At 33.5% G+C, this 21,257-nt stretch overlaps 1 protein-coding gene across 1 annotated transcript; it reads right to left on the bottom strand.

The window, feature by feature from the left end:
- Positions 1-11,310: 11,310 nt before the first annotated feature.
- Positions 11,311-15,901, bottom strand: LOC120069641 (ethylene receptor 2-like). Its single transcript, XM_039021423.1, has 3 exons — positions 15,139-15,901; positions 12,953-14,846; positions 11,311-12,393 (listed from the first exon to the last, which is right to left on the bottom strand). Exons 2-3 carry the CDS (start codon positions 14,711-14,713, stop codon positions 11,851-11,853), a joined length of 2,304 nt encoding a protein of 767 aa, XP_038877351.1. The 5' UTR covers positions 14,714-14,846; positions 15,139-15,901; the 3' UTR covers positions 11,311-11,850.
- Between the last annotated feature and the right edge of the window lie 5,356 nt (positions 15,902-21,257).

Below are 21,257 nucleotides of genomic sequence, written 5' to 3'. Positions count from 1 at the left end.
ATCATCTATGCTAATTCTTCCCTCCCTCTTTTGTAGGCTCATTTCGAACTTGATCTGTCCAGTCAACAACTTAACCGTTTTATAGAACATCAAATGCAAAACTCTTTCAAAGAATTTAGAGCAGATTTGCACAGACATTACAAAAAATGTAGAGATCCTCAAAAAACACGTGCCAGTTTGCCTAGTTGGCTTAAAAATAGGCCAGAAGATTGATACTTTTTATGTGACCATTTCGAGAGTGAAGCGTTTCAAGTAGAACATTTATGGCGTGTATCATTTGCTGTATTTACTAATACATCATACTATTGACATATTTTTTTCTTCAAATGTAGGAAATGACTGTGACGGACAAAAAGAATAGAGAGAAATTACCGTTCGACCACGTAGGTGGATCGAAGTCATTCCTGAAAATTCAGACAGAGTTGCAAGCAAAGAAAGGTCGAGAAATAGGACGTGTTGACTATTTAAGGAAACACACTCTAAAGATGGTAAGTTTGTGAACGAGGCAGCTGAAAATGCACATGTAACATTTTTTTCTTTACTATCGTGTTTTTTTTTTCACTTTTAACTTTAGTCGTTCGTTCTTACCTATTTAAATTATTATGTCTAGCATCAAATGTTGGAATTACAATCCAGCCCTACTCTAGAAGGTTCTCAACCACTAACAGGGGATAAAATCTGTGAGACGGTTTTGGATAGACGGCCCGGATATTCAAAGGTCTAGGTTAGGGCCCTAAGCCTAAGTCAAGAAGAAGTAGCATCTCATCAAGCTCGTCATCTACTCAAGGAATGGAGGTGGGAATGGAGGAATTGAGAGTCAATTTCCAATAGTCTCAGTCGAGGATTAAGGAACTTGAAGACATTCAGAAAAGAATGCAAGAGGATCATGCAAGACAAATGGAAGAAATGAAAAAAATGATTGAAGACATGGTACGATCACATAGAGGAGACCCATCAAATTAGGTTTGATTACTATATTATTTAGTTGTCTGATATGTTGCTATCCTGCAGTTATGGTAGCAAAGTTTAGTTATGTCTTAAATAACTTTATGATAATTAAAGAATTGTTAGTTATCCTGAAGTTATGGTAGCTAAACAATTGGATTTTGATGTGTTTTTGTTGGCTATCTTGTGTATTTATGAATGCATCTAGATGTGTATAAGAGACAGTTATGTGTGTTTGTCATTGTTTACTCATTTTATATGTTTTTGATGTTCGAGAGGTTCCATGTTTGTCGTGGGGGATGGGTAGAGTTTCATTACACCCGTCTTGTCCTTGAACTTGGCTATTTATGTATTAAGGACAAAGAAAAACAAGCTCAACTAGCCTATGTCAACAGGTGATGTGGCCTTATCCCAGCCAGCCAATTCTGTAGAAGGGCTTCCTATTGAAGAGTGACACATGTCACTGACATTGTTTATTCATTTACTGTTTTGCCCTCATGTTTAGGGCTCTGTACTTTAAAACATAAGCAGTTGTATTCTTTATGGAGTGTGTTGAAAACATAATATAATATGGACTTCATTTTCGTTTTTTAGTTATGTGAATCTTTATTTGGTATAATATGTTTTACAGGTCTTTAGATCAAATTTTAAAAAATTACAAACGATATATTAAATTTTAATACTCCCCACGCATATAGGATCTCCCGACGCACTTTAAAATAGCGTCGGGAGTTATGGTGGAACTCCCGATGCCTACGTGACGTCAGGAGTTAGGGGAAACTCCCGACGCACTACAATACGTCGGGAGTTCCCCCCATAACTCCCAACGCCATTTAAAAGTGCGTTGGGAGTTCCTCTCCCTACGGATTTCTCCTGACCAAACTCCCAACGACCATTTATGCGTCGGGAGATCCTCTCTCGACGAATTTTCTACACTTTCCCGACGAAATGTGACGTCGGGAGAAGTCAGATTTCCTGTAGTGCTAACTGACAACATGAACTACATAAGTTATGTCTGGACAAGTTACTGTTAAATAGATAAGGTTGCCAACCAGTTGTCTATACAATGTTGGGTCTTGGAGGGGAACATCATCAAAGAGGTAAGGCGAACATTGAAATCCAATGGTGTTGGTGCTTTGGTAGAATCAGTGATACCCGAACGAGCTAAAAGATCTTATGCATACTTTGTTTGAGATAGGTAGTATCCATCAGAGCATGATGAAACCTGAAGACCAAGAAAATAATTGAGCAGTCCCATATCCTTCATCTCAAAATGTTCTCTTAGATAGCCTAAGAGATCCAAAATAGTCTTGAGGATCATCAACAATAATAATCATATCATCCATATATAACAAAAGGAGAACAATTCCACAGGAAATTCCTAAAGCCTAAAGTTCCTCATCCATTGTTTATTGCCAGAGAGGGTTAGTACAAGCCTTATGATAAGACTCAGCTTCAACTAAGGACATCATAGTGGAAAAAATGATAGTCTTGTAGATAATGAGAGGTTTCTCTTACCCAGGTAGACTGGCAAACAGGTGCAGGATCATGATTAACATCAGGGATAGATGGTAGATCTGAGAGTGCAGTAGAAGGAGACAACTGATCAAGCTCTGGGACGGGTGTAGTGGGAGACTCAAGACCAGGTGAAGAATCACGGGCAGGGAATAAATCCATGGTGGAATTAGAGAAGAATGATTTGGTGCTAAGAAGGGAGGCATGAAAAGGAAAAATACTAGAAAACATACGATGTTCCCAGAAGGTGACATGGTGAGAGATACGTTTGAGATAACCAAGAAAGCAACACAAATGAGCCCGAGGTTCGAGTTTGGAATGTTCATGGGAATGAAGTAAAATAAAGCATGCACAACCAAAAACTTTGAAATAAGAATAAGAGGGAGGATTACCATATAACCACTCAAAAGGAGACAAGTTATGGAGAACAGTAGAAGGAAGGCGATTGATAACATAAACAGACGTGAACACAACTTCACCCCAAAAGTTTTCAGGACAAGATGTGGAGAGCAGTTGTGCACAGACAAAATCATGAATATGACGATGCTTTTGTTCAGCCCGACCATTCTATTGAGAAGTATAAAGACACAAGCGCTGGACAAGAGTGACCTGTTAGGCTAAGAAGGAGAGCAGGTGAGATTCCTTATATTCCATTACATTTTCAGTCCGAAGAATTTTTATGGTTTGAGAAAATTGAGTTTGAATCATTTTAGCAAATTCAATGTAAATTTTGGGATAAAGAGGAACGATTCCTAAGAAAATATATTCAGGGAAAACGAGAGTAGTCATCAATAAATGCAAAATACCGATAACCATTTATTGTAGAAGGAAGAGCAGGCCCTAGATATCGGAATGAATGAGACTAAATGGTTTATCACATAAAGATATTGAAGTAGGAAAAGACAGAGCAGACTATTTTGTCAGTTTGCAATATAAACAATCAAATGAACGAAAATGAGAAACATTATTTAAGGTACCAACAGAAATTAGGTTGCAAAGTTTGTCAGATGACGTATGACCAAGACGAATGAGCCATTGATACGTGTCGATATATGTGAAAGTTGCAGAAACAGATGGTAGTACAAGTGGCTGAAAGGACGTGAGCTCAAATAATCTTCTCACTTTGCGACCCATACCAACCATCTGACCCATCTGTGGATCCGGAACCTAACAACCATGAGAGCAACAAAGACAAGATTAAAGGTCAAGTTCGAGACATGATAAGTAGAGGAAGGTTAATACTCGGTGTACTAATAGTCCCAATATGTGAAATAGACATGTGGTAACAATCGAGAGAATGTATCGGAGGCAGGGATTTTATAGGGGTGGATGAAGACAACAAGGTTATATTTGAGGTCATGTGATTGCAACAAGCTGAATCAAGAAGCCAATATGTACTTGGTGTGATAGCAAGGGCAAGAGAATTGGGAGATAGCTCCTGTTTTAGCAAGTCCTGAAGATCGCTGATATGGATACTCAAAGGATTGGAATGTACCACATCGGAGGTAGTGGCAGCAGCTGTAACAAATGGAGAACCATGTTTAGAGGAATTCTGGGATTTATTGGTGTACCCTAGAGGCCGAGGTGGTTTGATAGGATAGTTGTCCAAGATATAACCTCATCTGTGGCAGTACCTGCACTTAGTGGTGAGACAACTGGAAAACTTGTGACCATGCTGTTTTCACCAAAAAAAATTTGACTCAATTGGAAACCATGAATGTGTGGTTGCAAGAGCAACGTTGGGGGATGGTGATGAGACTAGCCCAAGCCGCTTCTCCTCAAAGGGAATTTCCTGAGTCACAACATCAAGAGATGGCAAAGGACTGCAATGTAACAAGACAGCACGAACAAACTCATATTCAGGATAAAGCCCTATAAGAACCTTGATAAGTCGTAGATGAACTAGATTGATCTTAGCTGGTCTAACTGAGTCCAAATAGGCTGAAGAATAGCGAGATACTCATTCACAGACTGCCTGATCTCCTAACTTGTGCTAACCAGAGTAGTAGGAAGTTGATAGCAGTGGGCAAAACCAACCGTTTGGAATTATGCAGACAGAAAATCCCAAAGTTCTTTAATTGTATTGAATACATTAAACTGGGTGTTGATAGCCGGGATGGAAATATTACTCAACCATGTGATTATTTGATGGTTCTTGTTGTCCTAATCTTCTAGCCTTTCCACAAACTTACTGTCTTCTTCAGTAGTTCCTTTGACAGGTTTAGCGACATCACGTATAACAACTCACCACAGTTTACGACCAATTAGGAAGCTCTTGATTTTATAGGCCCAGGTAATGTAGTTGGTGTCATTAAGAATTGTGTAGATCGAATGAAATATGTCATTTTTTTTCCATTACAACAAGAAAAAACCAACAGAAACTGTTAGACGAACAGAAATGGGTAGAAACAAACAGATTGGGCTTGATCAACTTGCTCGACTCAGCTCGGCGGGGCTTGGTTCCCTTGGCTCGGATTGCATGGCTCGTCTTCACAGCTCGGCAGCAAGAACAACAAAGACGTTTCAGATGACTTCGACACAACCACGACGACGATCCTTCACTAAATGATGGAGATTTGGGCGGATGGCAACCCATTGATGAACGAACGGACAAAGGCAGACTTGTGCTTACCAACGGCAGAAGCAAACGGAGTCAAGCGCGATCTTAGAGGACCAATTGGACAGTTGTCGTGATTCGGAGGATGAATGACTGGCGGAGAGCTAAATATTTAATATTTAGTTGTTTGGCTCTGATACCATGTGAATTTGTGTGTATCTTCTATCCATTAACAATATAAAGTACAAGTATAAATAGGTATACAAGTACCAAAAATAGCTAACAAATCTCCTCAAATCTCAACCTAATAACCATCCAAATAGCCATCTTAACAAATCTCAACCTAACTGAAGAATATCTTTACAATTTAACATCACCCAATCTAAACTACAGGGGAGAAAAAAATATTTACATATTACTTATTACATGTGTTGGTATACTTTCTTCCTTTTAATGATAAATCTAATCTACATGAAATTATGCCCTACTCGAACTATTTCAACTTTTATATATATAGCAACATCCCTTTTATCTTATTATGATCATTAATCGTCTCATTGCCTCACATGACCAACTTGATTCACCACATCTTTCATATGATTGTGTAGAAAACTTAAAGATTCCTCAATTGATTGTCATACTTTTTTTTCCATTGAGTAGATTGAATGTCCACGGTTGTGAATTAATTTAAACTAAAAATTTTCATGTTATGTGTACTTTGACTAACCACACAACATTGATCTCTTTGATAACTTTCTAATCATAGAAACATTGTCCTGAAGCTTTTTATTAAGACATTTGTAAGTTATGAGGAGGATATCTATATTTTAGGATTAAATTATGTATAAGAGAGAACTAAATAATGAAGAGGAAGATAAAACATCACTAAAAAATTTTAAGAGTCCATCTCTTTTTGGGCTTACTCTGATATTATTATTACTTTTTATATTTTTCTTGGTACAACAAATAATGTATGAAGATTTGAACTTTTAACCTCAAAGATAAGAAAATATAGGTTAATTATCATTAATTTGGGTTATGCTTTGCCAAGCTATTTAATAAACTATACAAAATTCTAATAGACTATAACGAAGACTACACTTAGAAGATAACACATTGTCCATTGTTTTTTTCTCTATTCGAAATTTCTAATTCACCATAAGTTTATTAATCACCACTATTCTATCTCAAGAATATCAACTTGCATAGGTAACATCTTAATCGTATTTGAGGATGTATTCAGATGCATTGGAAACATCTTTTCAATTGACTTATTCTGAACTTCCTTTTAAATTTGGACGGAGCCTATTGTATGGTCAGGTTCCTCAAGCTTACAAATTCAAAGGGTAATAATATAAGAGGAATGTTCGGGTATAATTTTATTTTTTTTAATGGTAGGGAATCGGTATCAGTCCCACAAAATATCAATGTAAGCAAGCTTATCTAAGCATACCAAGATGTTAGAAGTTTGAATTCATACGTCTATACATATGTTATCGAACTAAATTATAAAAGAAAAAAAAGGTCATCCTAATAATGGAGTAATTGTTGCCAATATGAGTATAGCTTATCAATAGTTGATATATACTTCTTTTCTTGAGGTAAGAAGTTCAAATCCTATCTTATGTTATGGGTAAAAATATTGCCAATATTTAGTTATAAGGAGATGACCCAATCGAACATTCCAAGAGAAGTGCTTTATTTGACTAATTATAGCAGTTGACCCAAAGGAAGAACCATAAAAGTAAAAGAAATTAGTTCCCGTCATAATGTGATTAACAATCCTAGAAATTAATTAGCAAAATACCATTACAAAACTATATATTTAAGAGGGTTTACGACATTGAAGATATCCTAAAAATACTCTAAGGGGTCGTTTGTTTTGCGGGTATCTTAGATTCCCATGGAGTGAACATCTGGATTACCGTGTTTGTTCTCGTGAAATGCCCCGAACGGAGGACCTCTAGAGAGTTTTGGATGCCTTCCTGAAACGGTTTTCAGATTCCTGAGTTGAAGGTATTCCCATTTTATTTTTTGTCTTTTTTATTTTATTTTACATATATATATTAATCTTCATTTGTATTATATAATTAATATAAATACCATCAACCATGTATATCATATATTTTTAGTTATATCGTAATTTTTATTATCTTTTAGTAACATATTTAAATTTAAGTTAATATTTATTTTATAAAAAAAATCTTAAATTATGGTATTAGTATGGAAAATTCTCATAAATAGAAAAATCAAAACAATATTTACACTTAGCAAAAAGTTCCAAAAGGTGCTATATACTTTTGGAACTTTTTATTATAAACAGTAAATATTTTTAAATATTTTTTATATTTAAAAATGCCCCATATATTATTTTGTTGAGAAAAATAACATATAAAAATAATATAAATTGTATTGATTTTAAAAGAAATTTAAATTGATAAAAACAAATATGTTATATAAGTTCAAATTATATCAAATTAATTATAAAGTAATAAATAGTCGTAAGGGGATTCTCAAAACTTTACATAAATTTAAGTTATTTCCGAGTAGAGATTCTACAAAATATTTGCAGATATCTATAAAAATATTTCTTCAAAATAAACATGATAATCTAAATATTTCGGATATCTATAATTCATAATATATATAATTTCGGACATCTAAAATTTCTATCGTCTACCTTCTAAAAAAACAAACAGACTTGGCCAAGCATCACATTAGTTCCAAGTTTTATTTATTGTGTGGAGCGATTGTTCTATTACTTGTCTGATATTTCAAATTCACAATTAGTATCAAATTTGGATATCAACACCTTACATTTGTTGTATAATAATAATAATAATAATAATAATAATAATAATAGAGCGTTAGTTGTTGCTTTCTATTTTGGTTAAGGGTAATTATGATTAAGATAGTCAAATAAACAATAATTAACGAAATTACCTCCCAAAGTTGAGACAATTGACAATCATTAATGCAAATGACCCAACCACATCCCCCAAACCCCGAGATTCACCCAAATTATTCTCCTTAATTGAAGCATCAATAATTAAATTTACGATTTTCTTTTTTAAAGATAACGACAATAAAGTCCATTTTTTCTTTATTTAAACCAATCAATCCTTCATTTTTAGAATTCTTAGCTTCACAAAGTTTAGGAGCTCAAGATTTAATCTCGAAAAAATGCAAAATTTTTCCCCTAAAAAAACGAAAAAAATAAAAAAGAAAACCCTAGTGGGATTGACTTGTACAGGTTCATCTCCCTTTCCATATACCTTATGTTCAATTATATTATTTCCTCAACTTGCTAATATTCTACTCTTCCAATTATTATTTTACATTTCACTTCCTTGTATTTTTAACTATTTTATCCAAAACCCATCATTTAATATTTTTTTTTCTTTTTGACAAATATAAATCGAGAAATCAAACTTCTAATTTCAAAATCAATAGTACGAACTTTAATTTTTACTAGTTGTGCTAAGCTCATATTAATTAACCATACAAGTTGGTGTGAATCAAAATATAGTACACTTATTATTTATCCCAATGTAGGCTTGAAATCAAGTAGATATAATTTTGAGAAAATATCAATTTATACCTCTAAACTTTAATGGTTGTATAAATTTAAATTATGACCTAATAATTATATCAATTTAAATTTTGAAGTTTTGTAATTGTATCAATTTACACCCTCCATTATATTCCATTTGGAAAATAAAAACTTTCATAAATAAATTAATTTACTCTCAGATAAAAATTTTTTTGAAAATCATCCATGCATTTACTCCAATTGATAATTGACCAAGTCTATACATATTTCAAAATTAATACATTAATGATGTTCAAAGGTAATGGTAAAGAATGATTTAAATTGATTAGCTTATGAAAATTTAGTAATTTAATTGACTATTTCATACGATCTTGGTTTAATGAAATTTTAAAGAGGGTGTAAATCACTTATGAAAGTTTAGAATTTACAGCCATACAATTATTAGTTAGTGATTTTAATTTATACAATTTCAAAGTTTTGGGATATAAATGGATGTTTATCTTATTAATTTATAAAATATAATAGAAATAGCCTGAGACTTTAAAAAAAAAAAAAAAAATGTCACAAGTGGAAAGTTTTGAACAAAATCCAATGACATTTGAAGAAAGGATCCAAAGAGAGTAAATATATATATATATAATTAGGTTGGGAATGAGATACATAACCCCTAGCACAACTTTATGATTCAAATGAGTAAATAAAAAAATGAAAGTAGGCTTAGCTAATATTGTATATAAAATAATACTCTTGGATGATGGCTATCTATACAAAGGCCATCATCCATGTTGGAACATGCCCTCAACTTGCACTGCTTCACCACTTAATTTGACCCAAAAATATTTCCCCCTTCTTTACTTTTTCAATGAAATAGTGACCAAGAAGGGAAAGAGTAATCTTTTTGGTCATTATTTATTAATTAATATTTAGTCTTTATCTGGGATGTCATCCTTTTCTTTTCCTTGCAAATACCAAGACACACCCCTATGTGCAATTCTAATGGTTTATAATATCCATTCTTTTCATTTTTGGCAAGTGCATCCTACCTCGTTGGTTCGATCTCTCACCCATGTAAAAATAGAAATGATGCAATGAAGGAAAGAAATCGAGTCGAAAACAAACGAGAGAGAATGGGGAAAGATAGTTGTAGAAAATAATTTAGAGAGAGAGAGGGAAAAGATTAGAACCATGGGATAGAGAGAGAAAGTGGGTAGGATTGAGTGAGAGTGATGGATTGGTAGTACTCTACCATAATTAATAAACCCATGACATAATGTTGACAAGCAAAGGCATCACTTTCAGGAAGGGGAGGAAAAAAAAAAAAGGTCCACAAAGCCAGCCCAAAAGGTCATCATGAACATTTTTTCATTTTTGTGTGGGGGAGTCAAAATAATATACAATTTTTTTTAAGAAATTAATTATAAACTTAACAATAAATAAATAACTTAGGATATTATTATTTGGAAAAGGAGGGTGAGATGGCATGGAAAGAAATAAAAACAAAAAAAATAGAAGGTCCCACAGAATGCCTTTTTGACGTTGAAACAAAGAGTCCATGTACGTACCACATTCATGCATGTTTTCCACGGCCACACCCAAAAATTATAATTTATATTAAAAACGATAACTCATTGTTAAAATGTTAAAAATCTATTATCCAGTCATCCAAATGAACGAGTTACTATTTAGTTTTCGGTTTAAGCTTTTATTCTTAAGTCTATTCTACGATGTTATATATAAACTCTCTAATTCTGTGTATAATTCTTTGTATGCTGCTCATTAAGATAGCTTAACACGTCTTTAGCAAACTATGTAAATCTGTATATAAATTTTCGTATTTGGTTCTTTACTTATCGATCGTTTCTAAAGTTTCTAAATGGTAAAGCTCATTACCCAAACAGTCTAATCCCATCTTCAAAATACCCCAAGGGAGAAAAAACAAAAAAATACTTACCCATTTTTTCAGTCTGAACTCTCTCTCATCTAGCAGATGCCATTGCAGAATCTAAAGAAGTCAACTATATCATAGCCTCATTTTCCCCTATGAATCAGCTTTTCAGCTCTCGTAATTGTGACCGGCCCCATTGTTTGTCTTCCTCAATGAAAACACTCGACTGTTTTTCACTCTTGTCTTAGTTCTATAAGAGAATATGAGATAGAGATTTGTTCCAAGTCCAAAGACGGCAGTAAAACAATTGAAAAGTGTAAAAGCTATTAGAAGAACAAGTGTAAAGAATTCAAATCAGTATTTAGTTTTGTGATGTGCATGGGCATTAGCGTCTAAGTATGAGATTGGTGGAGATTGAACTAAGAATCCAAATATGATTTGTTCTGTATATATATTACTAGGAGTGAAATGTACCAATGGTCGGAGAATCAAACGTCGAGCCAGTTTACATTAACGGATCAGAAATTTTAGCAGCAACAAAATAGAACCCACAAGAGATAAATGCCTGGAGAAAAGGGAATGGATGAGATTGAGGGAAAAAAAACTTTATCCCAACCCTATAGATTAGTTTCAATTGCAGATAAACTGACTAATCGCTCAGAATCGTATGAGCAAAAGACAAAATTGAAGGGAAAGAAGGGAGAAAAACTTGGGAGGCAGCCCAGCAGAGCATGGTTACATGTAAGAAAATTGAGGCTTCAATCACAGTTTTAAGACGGGGGGGACACTGCTGTATTGAACCTAAATGGCAAAGGCAGGCAAGCATGGTCAAATTGAAGACTTCAATATCGCAAGTTTCAAGAATAATGCCACTAAATTTACATAACATTTATATGATCACATATATTCAAAATATGATCAAACATCAAGTCATAAATAATAGATTTGATTCTAAGAATCAAACCTATAGAATTAACCGTATCAAACCTACGCAATATAGATTTATTCGGTTCCATTCATCGAATTGATTCAATTTCTTTTCAACCTAAGTCAAACTATGACAAGATATAAGAAAGAATAATGGGAGCGGCCACGTTCTTTCCTTCCCCTAACTCCGTGTTAGAAAGGAGTGAAGGAGAAGGAACAGTGATTTAGAAACCAATGGCGGAAGATGTGAAAGGAAAAGAGAGTGGGGACAACTATTGTATACCATTTTCACTGTGAAATTGTGGAACATTTTTTCGAGTTCGTAACATTCCTCTGGCGGAAGAGATTTGATGGGGAAACTCAGATTTTTTGAGGTCAGAGACTAATATAATTGCTTGCTACCTCTCTATCAAGATATCAGATTTTTGCACATAAACATAACTGCCAGGCTCTCTATCCTTCTCCTCCTCACACAACCTTGCTTGCTTGTAGCAGAGCCCGGCGAAGCTCATGGGCAATTCCTTGTAACTGAACTGGTTTCCGTATGACACCGTTCATTCCAATCTGAACGCATCTCTCCCAATCTTCACCGTCACTTGCAGTTAATGCAATGATCACTGGCCTGTGATTCTGGCTTCTAAACTTTCGGATTCTTGTTGTAACTTCAAAACCATCTAGTTCTGGCATGTGAAGATCCAAAAGCACCACTTGGATTGAAGAACCAGCAGGTGCCATGACTGTGAGACATTCATATCCAGAAGAAACGGCAGTCACATTGCAGCCCAACTTCTCGAGCATTTTTCGTGTTACAGCTCTGTTCATATCATCAGCATCAGCTAAAATAACCTGCAATCCTCTGAAGATGGAGTTGGAGTGTGGATGTTCAGATGATTCTCCAGGTTCAGACATGGCCACTGCTATGGAGGGTCGAAGTTGAAAACGAAGAACAAGCGCCATGCTTCGTGTAAATCCTTGAGGATTAGGGATTACCCATATATTCCCTTGCATCAACTGCCAGTGATAAGACCATCAACAAAAAGAAAAAAATCAAGAAAAAAGGAGAAGATGGAGTTGGATGGTAAAAGGAAGCGACAACTTTTAAGACTAAAAATAATAGCTTGTACCAACACCTAATTGGAATAGAAAAAGTTTGGTAAAGATTAGATATCCATATAAAGACCGTGAAACTAAACAAATCTTTCTCCAGACAGAAATTCAAGAAAGAAACAATTTTTTGTGCTAAAAGTTTAAGTAAAAAATGTTGGGATTATAGATTGAAATCCAAAGTCCAAACTATAATCCGTTCAGTTGTAGTTAGCAGTAACCAACAGTAGGAGAATATATTACTCAAATAACCCATAACACTCTACCAGTTTCAATTAGTCAAAACTTCATAGGAAGAAACGATAAAAGTTAAAAGCTAATCAAACAAAATAAAAAATATGGACTTTTTTGTTTCCTCAGACTACAGTAGCAGAAGAAACCCAAGGCTAATGAAGAAAATTCAAAATGTCTACTTTCATTCCTAGTAGTTTCATGAAGTTCAAAAAACGCAATATAGAGAACTGACCTTAACGAGCTTCTTGCAGATGGTAAAGCTCAGGCGTTCCTCAGCTCCATCACTGGCATATCTCCGATCACCGGATACCACATTTGGAATGGAGCCCTCTGATTGAGAATTACTCTTATTTATTCCAACCTCGAATCTGATAAATGCATCCCCATCAGAAGAGCTTTGTCTCCAATTACCCCATCTTTGGTCGTTCCTTCCCTGACTTCCACTCTCAGCCACCACCCGAAACAAAGCATAACCTCCTCCCTGGTTGATGTCATTTAATAGGCTCCCTACCATATGCAAAAGCACCTGAAAAACCCTTCTTTCATCTCCCATGACGTGATCAGGCAGAGACCTCTGGACTTCAAAGGCAAAACCAAAGCCCTTATATGCACACAAACATTTGGCAAGACAAGCTGCCTCCTTTATCATAGAATGTAACCTAAAAGATCTCATCTCCAACTCCAAAGGAAATCTAGCACTATCCTTAATGGGATCTTCCATAACATCATCTATCAGTGTAGATACAACATTGCCAGTCCTTACCATCGCATCGAGTATAATTCGTTGGTCATCATTCATATTCTCATTCTGCAACATTGAAAGCAAACCCATGATGGAGTGCATAGGTCTCCTCATCCCATCACTCATTACCTTCTGGAAGGAGTTTCTAGCTTGGCTTGCCATCATAGCATTCTCCTTAGCCTGCTGCAGATCTCGATTCTGCTCAGCCAGCTTTTCTCTCATATGCTGGGACTCCTCCAGAAGCGCGGCATGGGAGAGAGCTACGGCCACCTGGTCAGCAACCACCTTTATTATCTCAAGTTCCTGGTTATTCCAAGATCTAGGTTGTCCACCAGGGAGAACTAAAACCAAAATTGCATAGTAAGTCGGAACTATCTCAGGAGTTCCTCCCTTAAAGTTGGAAACACGTAGCATTGGCATCCTAATCGCTGCTGCAGGACCCCGTTCATCAGACTCGCCACAGTTAGCAACAACAAGTGCCGAATTAGGCCCAAGAATGTTAACGCCATCACTGCCCTTGATTTTAATAACATCAGAATCACTTATTGGTATAGAGACATTGTATCCATTTGAGAAGCTGCTATCTTTCAACTCATGAGTCAAATTCATCACTGTCTTGCTCTCATTAGGCATCCAAACTGCACAGTATTGCAAACCCAAAGTTTCAGACAGCTCGAACATGGTCGTGTAAAGTATCGTATGTCGATCAAGAGACTTGCGGATCTCTTGCGTAAGCATCCGAACGTGTAAGCCTGCTTCTTTCTGTTTCAATATCATTCCAACTTCTCTTCCTAGATCCCATGTCTTCTTCTTCAACATAAACTCTCTCACTTTCACTTTGAGAAGCAAAGGAATGAGTGTGATGAGGGTTATAGCAGTAGCACAGGATACCAGGGCGGTAAGGATTTTGAAGACAGTGAGAGCTAGCATTAACTGGAATGAGTGGGGGCCATAAGTCCAGCCATTGAGCAAATGGGTCAACCCACAAAGAACAATGAAAGCAATGAACTGAAATAGAACCCATTTGAAGGGTACATTGGAGCAACTAACGAAATAGAGAAGTTCAATAGGAATAGAGAAGTAGGCCACAGCAATCAAGAAATCACTCACACGCTGACACTCCAAAATGCTATCGATGCTCCATAAACTACCCTCATCATCACAATTACATCGCGGAAATCCGTTGTCGGCAGCAGAAACAGATGCCAGTAATAACAAAATCAGAAACCCAGATGGCAATGCCTTTAACATTGCATCCAAAACCCAAGATTCTTCAATCCATTAACGCCCAAAATTCGAGAGATTCAAACCCCAACGACTTGCCGATAGAGTCGCACTTGGCCTCAATTATAACAATAAAACACGCATCTCCAATTCCCATTTCCTGGAAACAAAATAAAAAGAACAGAGAAACCACATCAGCCAAGTGGAAGATTTTACAATCCCCATTAAAAAAAAAAAAAAAAAAGTAATAATCCCCTTCTAACAAAAAACAAAACCCCCGATCCCCACCCCGATTTAAACTTTCCCATCAAAGTTCCGCCAAGGAAAATAGGGGAAAAGAGAAAAATCAACAGCATTATCAAGAAATTGGAAACCACACCAACCAATCCCCCACCATCAGAGAAGTAAAAAAGAACGGATAGAACGCAAAATAGAGAAAGAAGAAAGCAAACCTGAAGAGGGAAAACCAACAAGTCGCCAATACATCAGATTCCATTCACATCCAGCTTCAGATCTTAGCATTCCAACACATGCACAGACCTCAAACGGTTCGCAATCTCATCTCCCTCATCCATCAATCCAATCCATCCCAATTTCCGTTCATTTAAACCCAACCCACCAAATAGGAACCCAAATCAATCAATCCCAGAACACCTCTTCTAACTCAGAGCAAGTGGAAACAAGGAAAAAAAAATCTTCCCAGAAAAAAGATTAACCCAAGAAAAGAAAAGGGAGGGAGAACCAAGAAGAAACACGATTAGAAGAAGAAAAAAGCAAGTCAGCCCACCAGTAAGAAGCGATTGAAAAAACAATTCAAAGAAATGAAAAGACAAAGCAAGAGGAGGGAAAGAAAAACAGAGAGAATCAAAACCAGATCTTCTTTCGTCGATTAGAGTTGAGCTCTACTCTTTCTTTATAGGTAGCTACAATCTGCCCTCCAAAAAAAGAGGGGAAGCGAAAAAAAAAGAAGAGAAGAAGAAGAAGAAGGCAAAGGGTAACACTCTCCTGTGTGTGATTGGCGAAGTTGGGTGTGACGGGGGTTTCTCTCTCCCTGCCCTTGAAATTTCAAACACAGAGTAAAAAGGTTTTTGTAGAGAGAGAAGTGAAGAAGATGGGAAGGGAGAGACGAAACGTAGACTGTTTGCGCCGTTGTTTCGGAAATGAGCAGAAAATTAATCTGTAAAGAAAGAAAGGAAAAAGAGGAATTGAAGAAGGACAAGGAGAGAGAGGAGTGGGGCCCTCAGGCTGTTACATGAAGAGAACTTAGACGCTCTTCTGCTTATAAATCTCCCAAAATACTTTTGTTTTATTTCTCTCTCTCTCTCTCTCCTAAACGCAACCTGGCCTTCCCCATTTTCCCCCTTTCCTTTTTCCTTTTTCTTTTTTCTTTTTTTTTCCCTTCCTATTTGCCACGTGGCCTACTCTCTTTCTATCCCACTCCCACTCCTCGCGCGTATATTCCACCTTCTTCCCCTTCCCCCATTCTCAAAATTCCTTTTTGGCCCTATGCCTTTCCACTTTCCTCTATTCATTATTTTTTGGTTTTCATTGGGACAACCAATTCTTTCCCATTTTTTCCTTCTTTCTTTCTCATCTCCATTTCTATTCTAAACTTAAGATTGAACTTCCAAATTCAATCTTATATTATCTTTCTCCACCATAATACAAACATGGTTATTATTAAAATGAATCTAATTCAACTAACACAAAATTATCTAATTTATTCTCGACCTAAAAATATTAAATTTAAATCATGTATTCTAAGTTGAACTCAAAAGATATATAATAATGATAATAAAACAAATAATGAACTTGATATCCCAACACTCGATTCAATTTAGTTAAATTGGGTTAGATTGGATTTTTAAAATTTTGGGGGAAAATAATTAAGATTCAAAAACTTTAAAATATTTGTGTTTAAAATAGAATAAATTAACTCAAAAAGTTATGGAATGATATAGAATAAAAATAGACATATGCATGTATCAAAAGAAAACTAGACCTATGCATAGATATAATTTTGTTGTAAATTTAAAAATATTTTGAAACAAATAAAAGTTTGAAGTTTCTTTTTATGTTTATGGTTTTAACCTTTTGACTTTTTTTATTGAGTTGTATTTAAATTGGCTAATTGATTATGCTCTAAATTACAATTCATGCATAATTAATAATTTGTAAAGTAAACATCATAGCCATGATTATTTTATACACTACTCTACTTAAAATGATGATCATTTGATAAGATGGAAAGGAGAAAAAACAAAAGAATCAATCTTTTTTTTAAAAAAAAAGGCCCTTATCATCTAATTTTAAGTATTAAAAGATCATTTTCACCTAATGTCTTTGATTGTTTTTATTGTCTCATTGATTGTATTATTTTAAGGTTTTTTTTTTTTTGAAAGATTGTCTTATTTTAAGTTGATTGTGTCACCTTTACATTAGTTTCCTCGTGTGTCAACTAATTTTTACATCTAAAGTGTTAGACAACAAGAAATGGATCAATTATCACTTTTAACCACAATTATTGTTTTATTTGATTTATTAATATTTGATGAGGTGTTAGGGTCATGGGTGTAGAAATTGTGCTACAAATTTACCCCTAGGGTTAGCAACGGGATCGGGCCGGGGCCGGGGCCGGGACGTCCCCCAGTCCGTGGGAGAAATTCTCCCCCATTTGAAGGCGAGGATTCCCCATCGAGGAAACAGAGTCCCCACAGGGCCCCATTCCCCGTTTCCCGCGGGAATCCCCAACTAATTCTTCATAGGGATTATTATTTTTTTAGTACAAATTGGAGATAAGGGATTTGGATCCACCCATTGTTCCCCAATACGAATTTTCTTATTGGCTTTCTGTATTTAAATTCCTTAAACTTATTTATTTGACATATTTTGCATAACCCTTTTCTTAATCATCAAATTAAGAGCCTAAAAATATAATTTGTGATTTAGGCTACATTTAGTATTATGTTAGTTGTGTCAAAAACTCATTTAGAATTTTTTTTTACTGTTTATTGTGTTTGGTAAAATAAACTTGAATTAAATATGTTAAAATCACTTTTAAAAACATTTTAATTTCAAGTTTGACTTTAAAAAAGTTTGACTTTAAAAAAGTATCATTTTAACTTTTACAACCTCCTAAATTCAGGTAGAATTTTTAATCATTTCGTTTCCAATTCTATACTTAAAAAATATATATATTTATTTTATATATTTATCTATTTCTCATCTAACCAAATCTATTTTCTATTTTTCATGATTTAAATGCATCATTTTTAAATATATATATATATATATATATATACCGTATTTTTTTAAAAAAAAAAATAAAACTAACTTTCTTAATATTTAAAGTTTAATTTATAAGAAACAAAATTTATCATACTAAAAATTATTTAAAGTTTTAAATTATAAAAAAAAAATTAAAAAACTGATTATAAGTCTATTTTAATTATTATATTTAAAATAAGATATTTTTGTATTTATTACCAATCACTTTAACTTACTTTTTAAAGTAAATTAAAATTTATCAAACATTATTTTACTTTTTTTCGCAACTGATTTTTCTAGAACACAATAGCTAACAATTATTTTAAAAGTTACAACAATTCCAAACGGAGCCTCAAAGTCAATATATAAAAACATAATTTGTGATTTAAATATCATGCAAATACAATTAAGCTAAAGTGGGTACAGTTCAACTAATTTTGAGATGAGTCAATGACCAGGAAGTAGGATTGACAAAATTCTCTAGAAGTTGGGTTTTAGTAAATTCTCGACCTACCAAAAGGTATGTAATTTGATCAACCATATTGGATTGAAAAAAGAAATACAATTAAAAGACTTTTCATAACTTTTTTATAAATGTAAATCACGGTACTTTAATATTAACTTATTAAACATATATGGTGTGTTTTTTAGGTCTAAATTCACTAATTTTAATTACAACTTATTAACTTTAAACACGATTGATAACAATTATTTCAGAAGCTACATAGCATTAATCTAATTATCTAAGGTTAATGTTAGGTTTCAAAATTTTCAACTATATTAGACAAGTTATCCTAATTTTGAAAAATAAAAAATGAAGTCATGGTAAAAGTATTTTTTCCCAAAAAAAAAAAAAAAAAAAAAAAAAATCTTAATGTATGATCAACTCAACCTTCTAGACTACAAATCTATAAACCATCAATATCCCTAGTAAATTAAAATATTGGTTTTCAAGCTTTAAAAACTAAAATACAAACAAAAGTAAACTTTGGGCATAAACATTGCTTGGTAAGGTTTTTATTTTTTCCTGTTACATTTGGTGAAATATCAACATCAAAGAGAAAAATACTCGAAGTAGATGAATTCACTGTATTTTTTTTTTAAAAAAAAAAAACAAGATAAATTTGAATTATTAAGGTCCCATGTGTTTTTTTTTTTTTAGTTTTGAAAATCAAGCATATTTCATCCACATTTTTTTTTGTGATTTACGTATTTCTTTAAGTATAATGATTAAATTTTTAGTCAAATTCAAAAAATGAAAACAACTTTTTGAAAGCTATTTTTTTAATGTTTTATTTTTTAAATCACCGATGAAAAGTAGATAACAAAAGAAAAAATTTAGAGATGGAAATGGTGTCCAAAAATTAATTTTTAAAAATAAAAATAAGTAATAAAATAATTATCAAATCGACTAAATAAATCATATTATGATTAAAAAAATATCCACTACGGCTGCCCTATTGTCATTAAAGTCATTACATAATAATAATTCAAAGGCGTGTTAAAATTTTTCTAAGCTCTCTAATTTTGTCACAAAATAAACATTGCAAGTACAAAATGAGGGATTATTTAATTTTGATAATGTTCAAAGAGTCAAAATTGCAGGAAATTTTTTGGTAAAGAAATCGAAAAATGTTTGGAAATGAGAATACTAAACAATGATTTATGTACCGACTTTGATAATGCAAAATTAAATGAAAGACACAAATAAGCAATTCAAATGTTTATAAAATTAAAATTAAATAATATATTTAAGAAAGTGGTTTTGAATTCTGTGGGACTTGGAAAAACTACTATTCTCAAATTGAGACTGAGTATCTCAATCATAGAATGATCAATTGAATACCGCATGCTCACAGTTACGATCATGTTCCTAAATAGTACTTTAGGTAAGTTTTCTTTACTTTAACATAATCCACCTTTTAGATGATAGGTGTTTGGCTATATTCAAATTAAATCTTATTCAGTAACTATTTTGTTTTTTGTTTTTAGTTCTTGAGAATTAAGTCCATTTTCTCCTAATATCTTACTTTGATTTGTGTCGTTCTTTAAGTATAATGATTGAATTCTTCATCAAATTCCAAAAAAACAAAAAAAAAAAAAAATTTAAAGCTACTCTTTTTAGTTTTCAAAATTTGGCTTGATTTTTTAAACCATTAGTAAAAATTAGATAATAAAGGAAGAAACTTGAAGATGGAAGTAATGTTTACAAACTTAATTTTCAAAACCAAAAACAAAAAATGAAATGGTTACCAAACGAGATCTTAATTATCATTTTTAAAAAATAGTGGAGTTTTATTTCATATACTACATGGACAAATGTTGCTTCGTGTTATTTATTGTTATTTTTAGAACAAGAATATCCTTGATTAATGAACAAATGTAAAAGAGTCAAAATAAATATAGTTTGACATTTTTTTTAATTAGAGGTTTCAATCTTCATTGTGTCCTTTGAAATTTTGATGAAGTGGTTTGATCTCTAGTACTTAATCTATCGATTTTCTCACTTTAACATATACATTTTACTTGGAGAATTTAACACGTGAATGTTTTTGAAGTCGAACTATTATAGTTTTGGAAGAAAGTTTAATGTCTTTGAAAGACTTGAGTCTTAAAGTACTCTTCAATCTTCAAGAGCTTAACAAGTCTTTTGATAGTTGGTAAAACTTCACTAAGTTCTCTTTGGAAATTTAAAATTTTCAACCTCCAAAATGAAGAAAGACTCTTCAATTTATAGAACTTTCACGAGGCAATATAGACTTGGTTTTGGATGGTCCTTGGGTCCATTCTATTGGATTTTGGGCTTGGCTAGTATTTAGGCCGAAAAGAGCATCTTTTGGCTCAATTGAATTTTGACCTAAATAATATAATCTAATTGGACCAAACTAATTTATCCAATCCAATGGTCATGATGAAGACACGTGTCACCATTAGGGTCCATCGATTTCTTGTCTTTAGTTTCAATTTCGAGCACATGTCTACTTGTATTTAATTTCAAATTTTAATAATTTGTAATTCCGTCATGAATTTAAGAAATCATGTGACGATTTGTGATTGTTTAGGATAATAGAGAATATGATTATTTGAAGTGCATATCTCCTAGATTAGACACACTTTAAATATCCGTTGAACTATATTCACTTTGACATTTGTGATTGTCTCAAAATTTCTCGAATGTTCAAATCAAATTTATCAAAATATAAACATGCCAAAATAAAATGGAGAGTATTGATAAAAGTTATTCAGGACTAGTCAGCCAAGTGAATTAAATAAATAAATAATTGTTAGAAAGTATTATATATAT

The sequence above is a fragment of the Benincasa hispida genome, unplaced genomic scaffold, assembly GCF_009727055.1.
Source record: "Benincasa hispida cultivar B227 unplaced genomic scaffold, ASM972705v1 Contig533, whole genome shotgun sequence".
NCBI lineage: Eukaryota > Viridiplantae > Streptophyta > Magnoliopsida > Cucurbitales > Cucurbitaceae > Benincasa > Benincasa hispida.
This window is presented reverse-complemented; position numbering and strand designations above follow the sequence as displayed.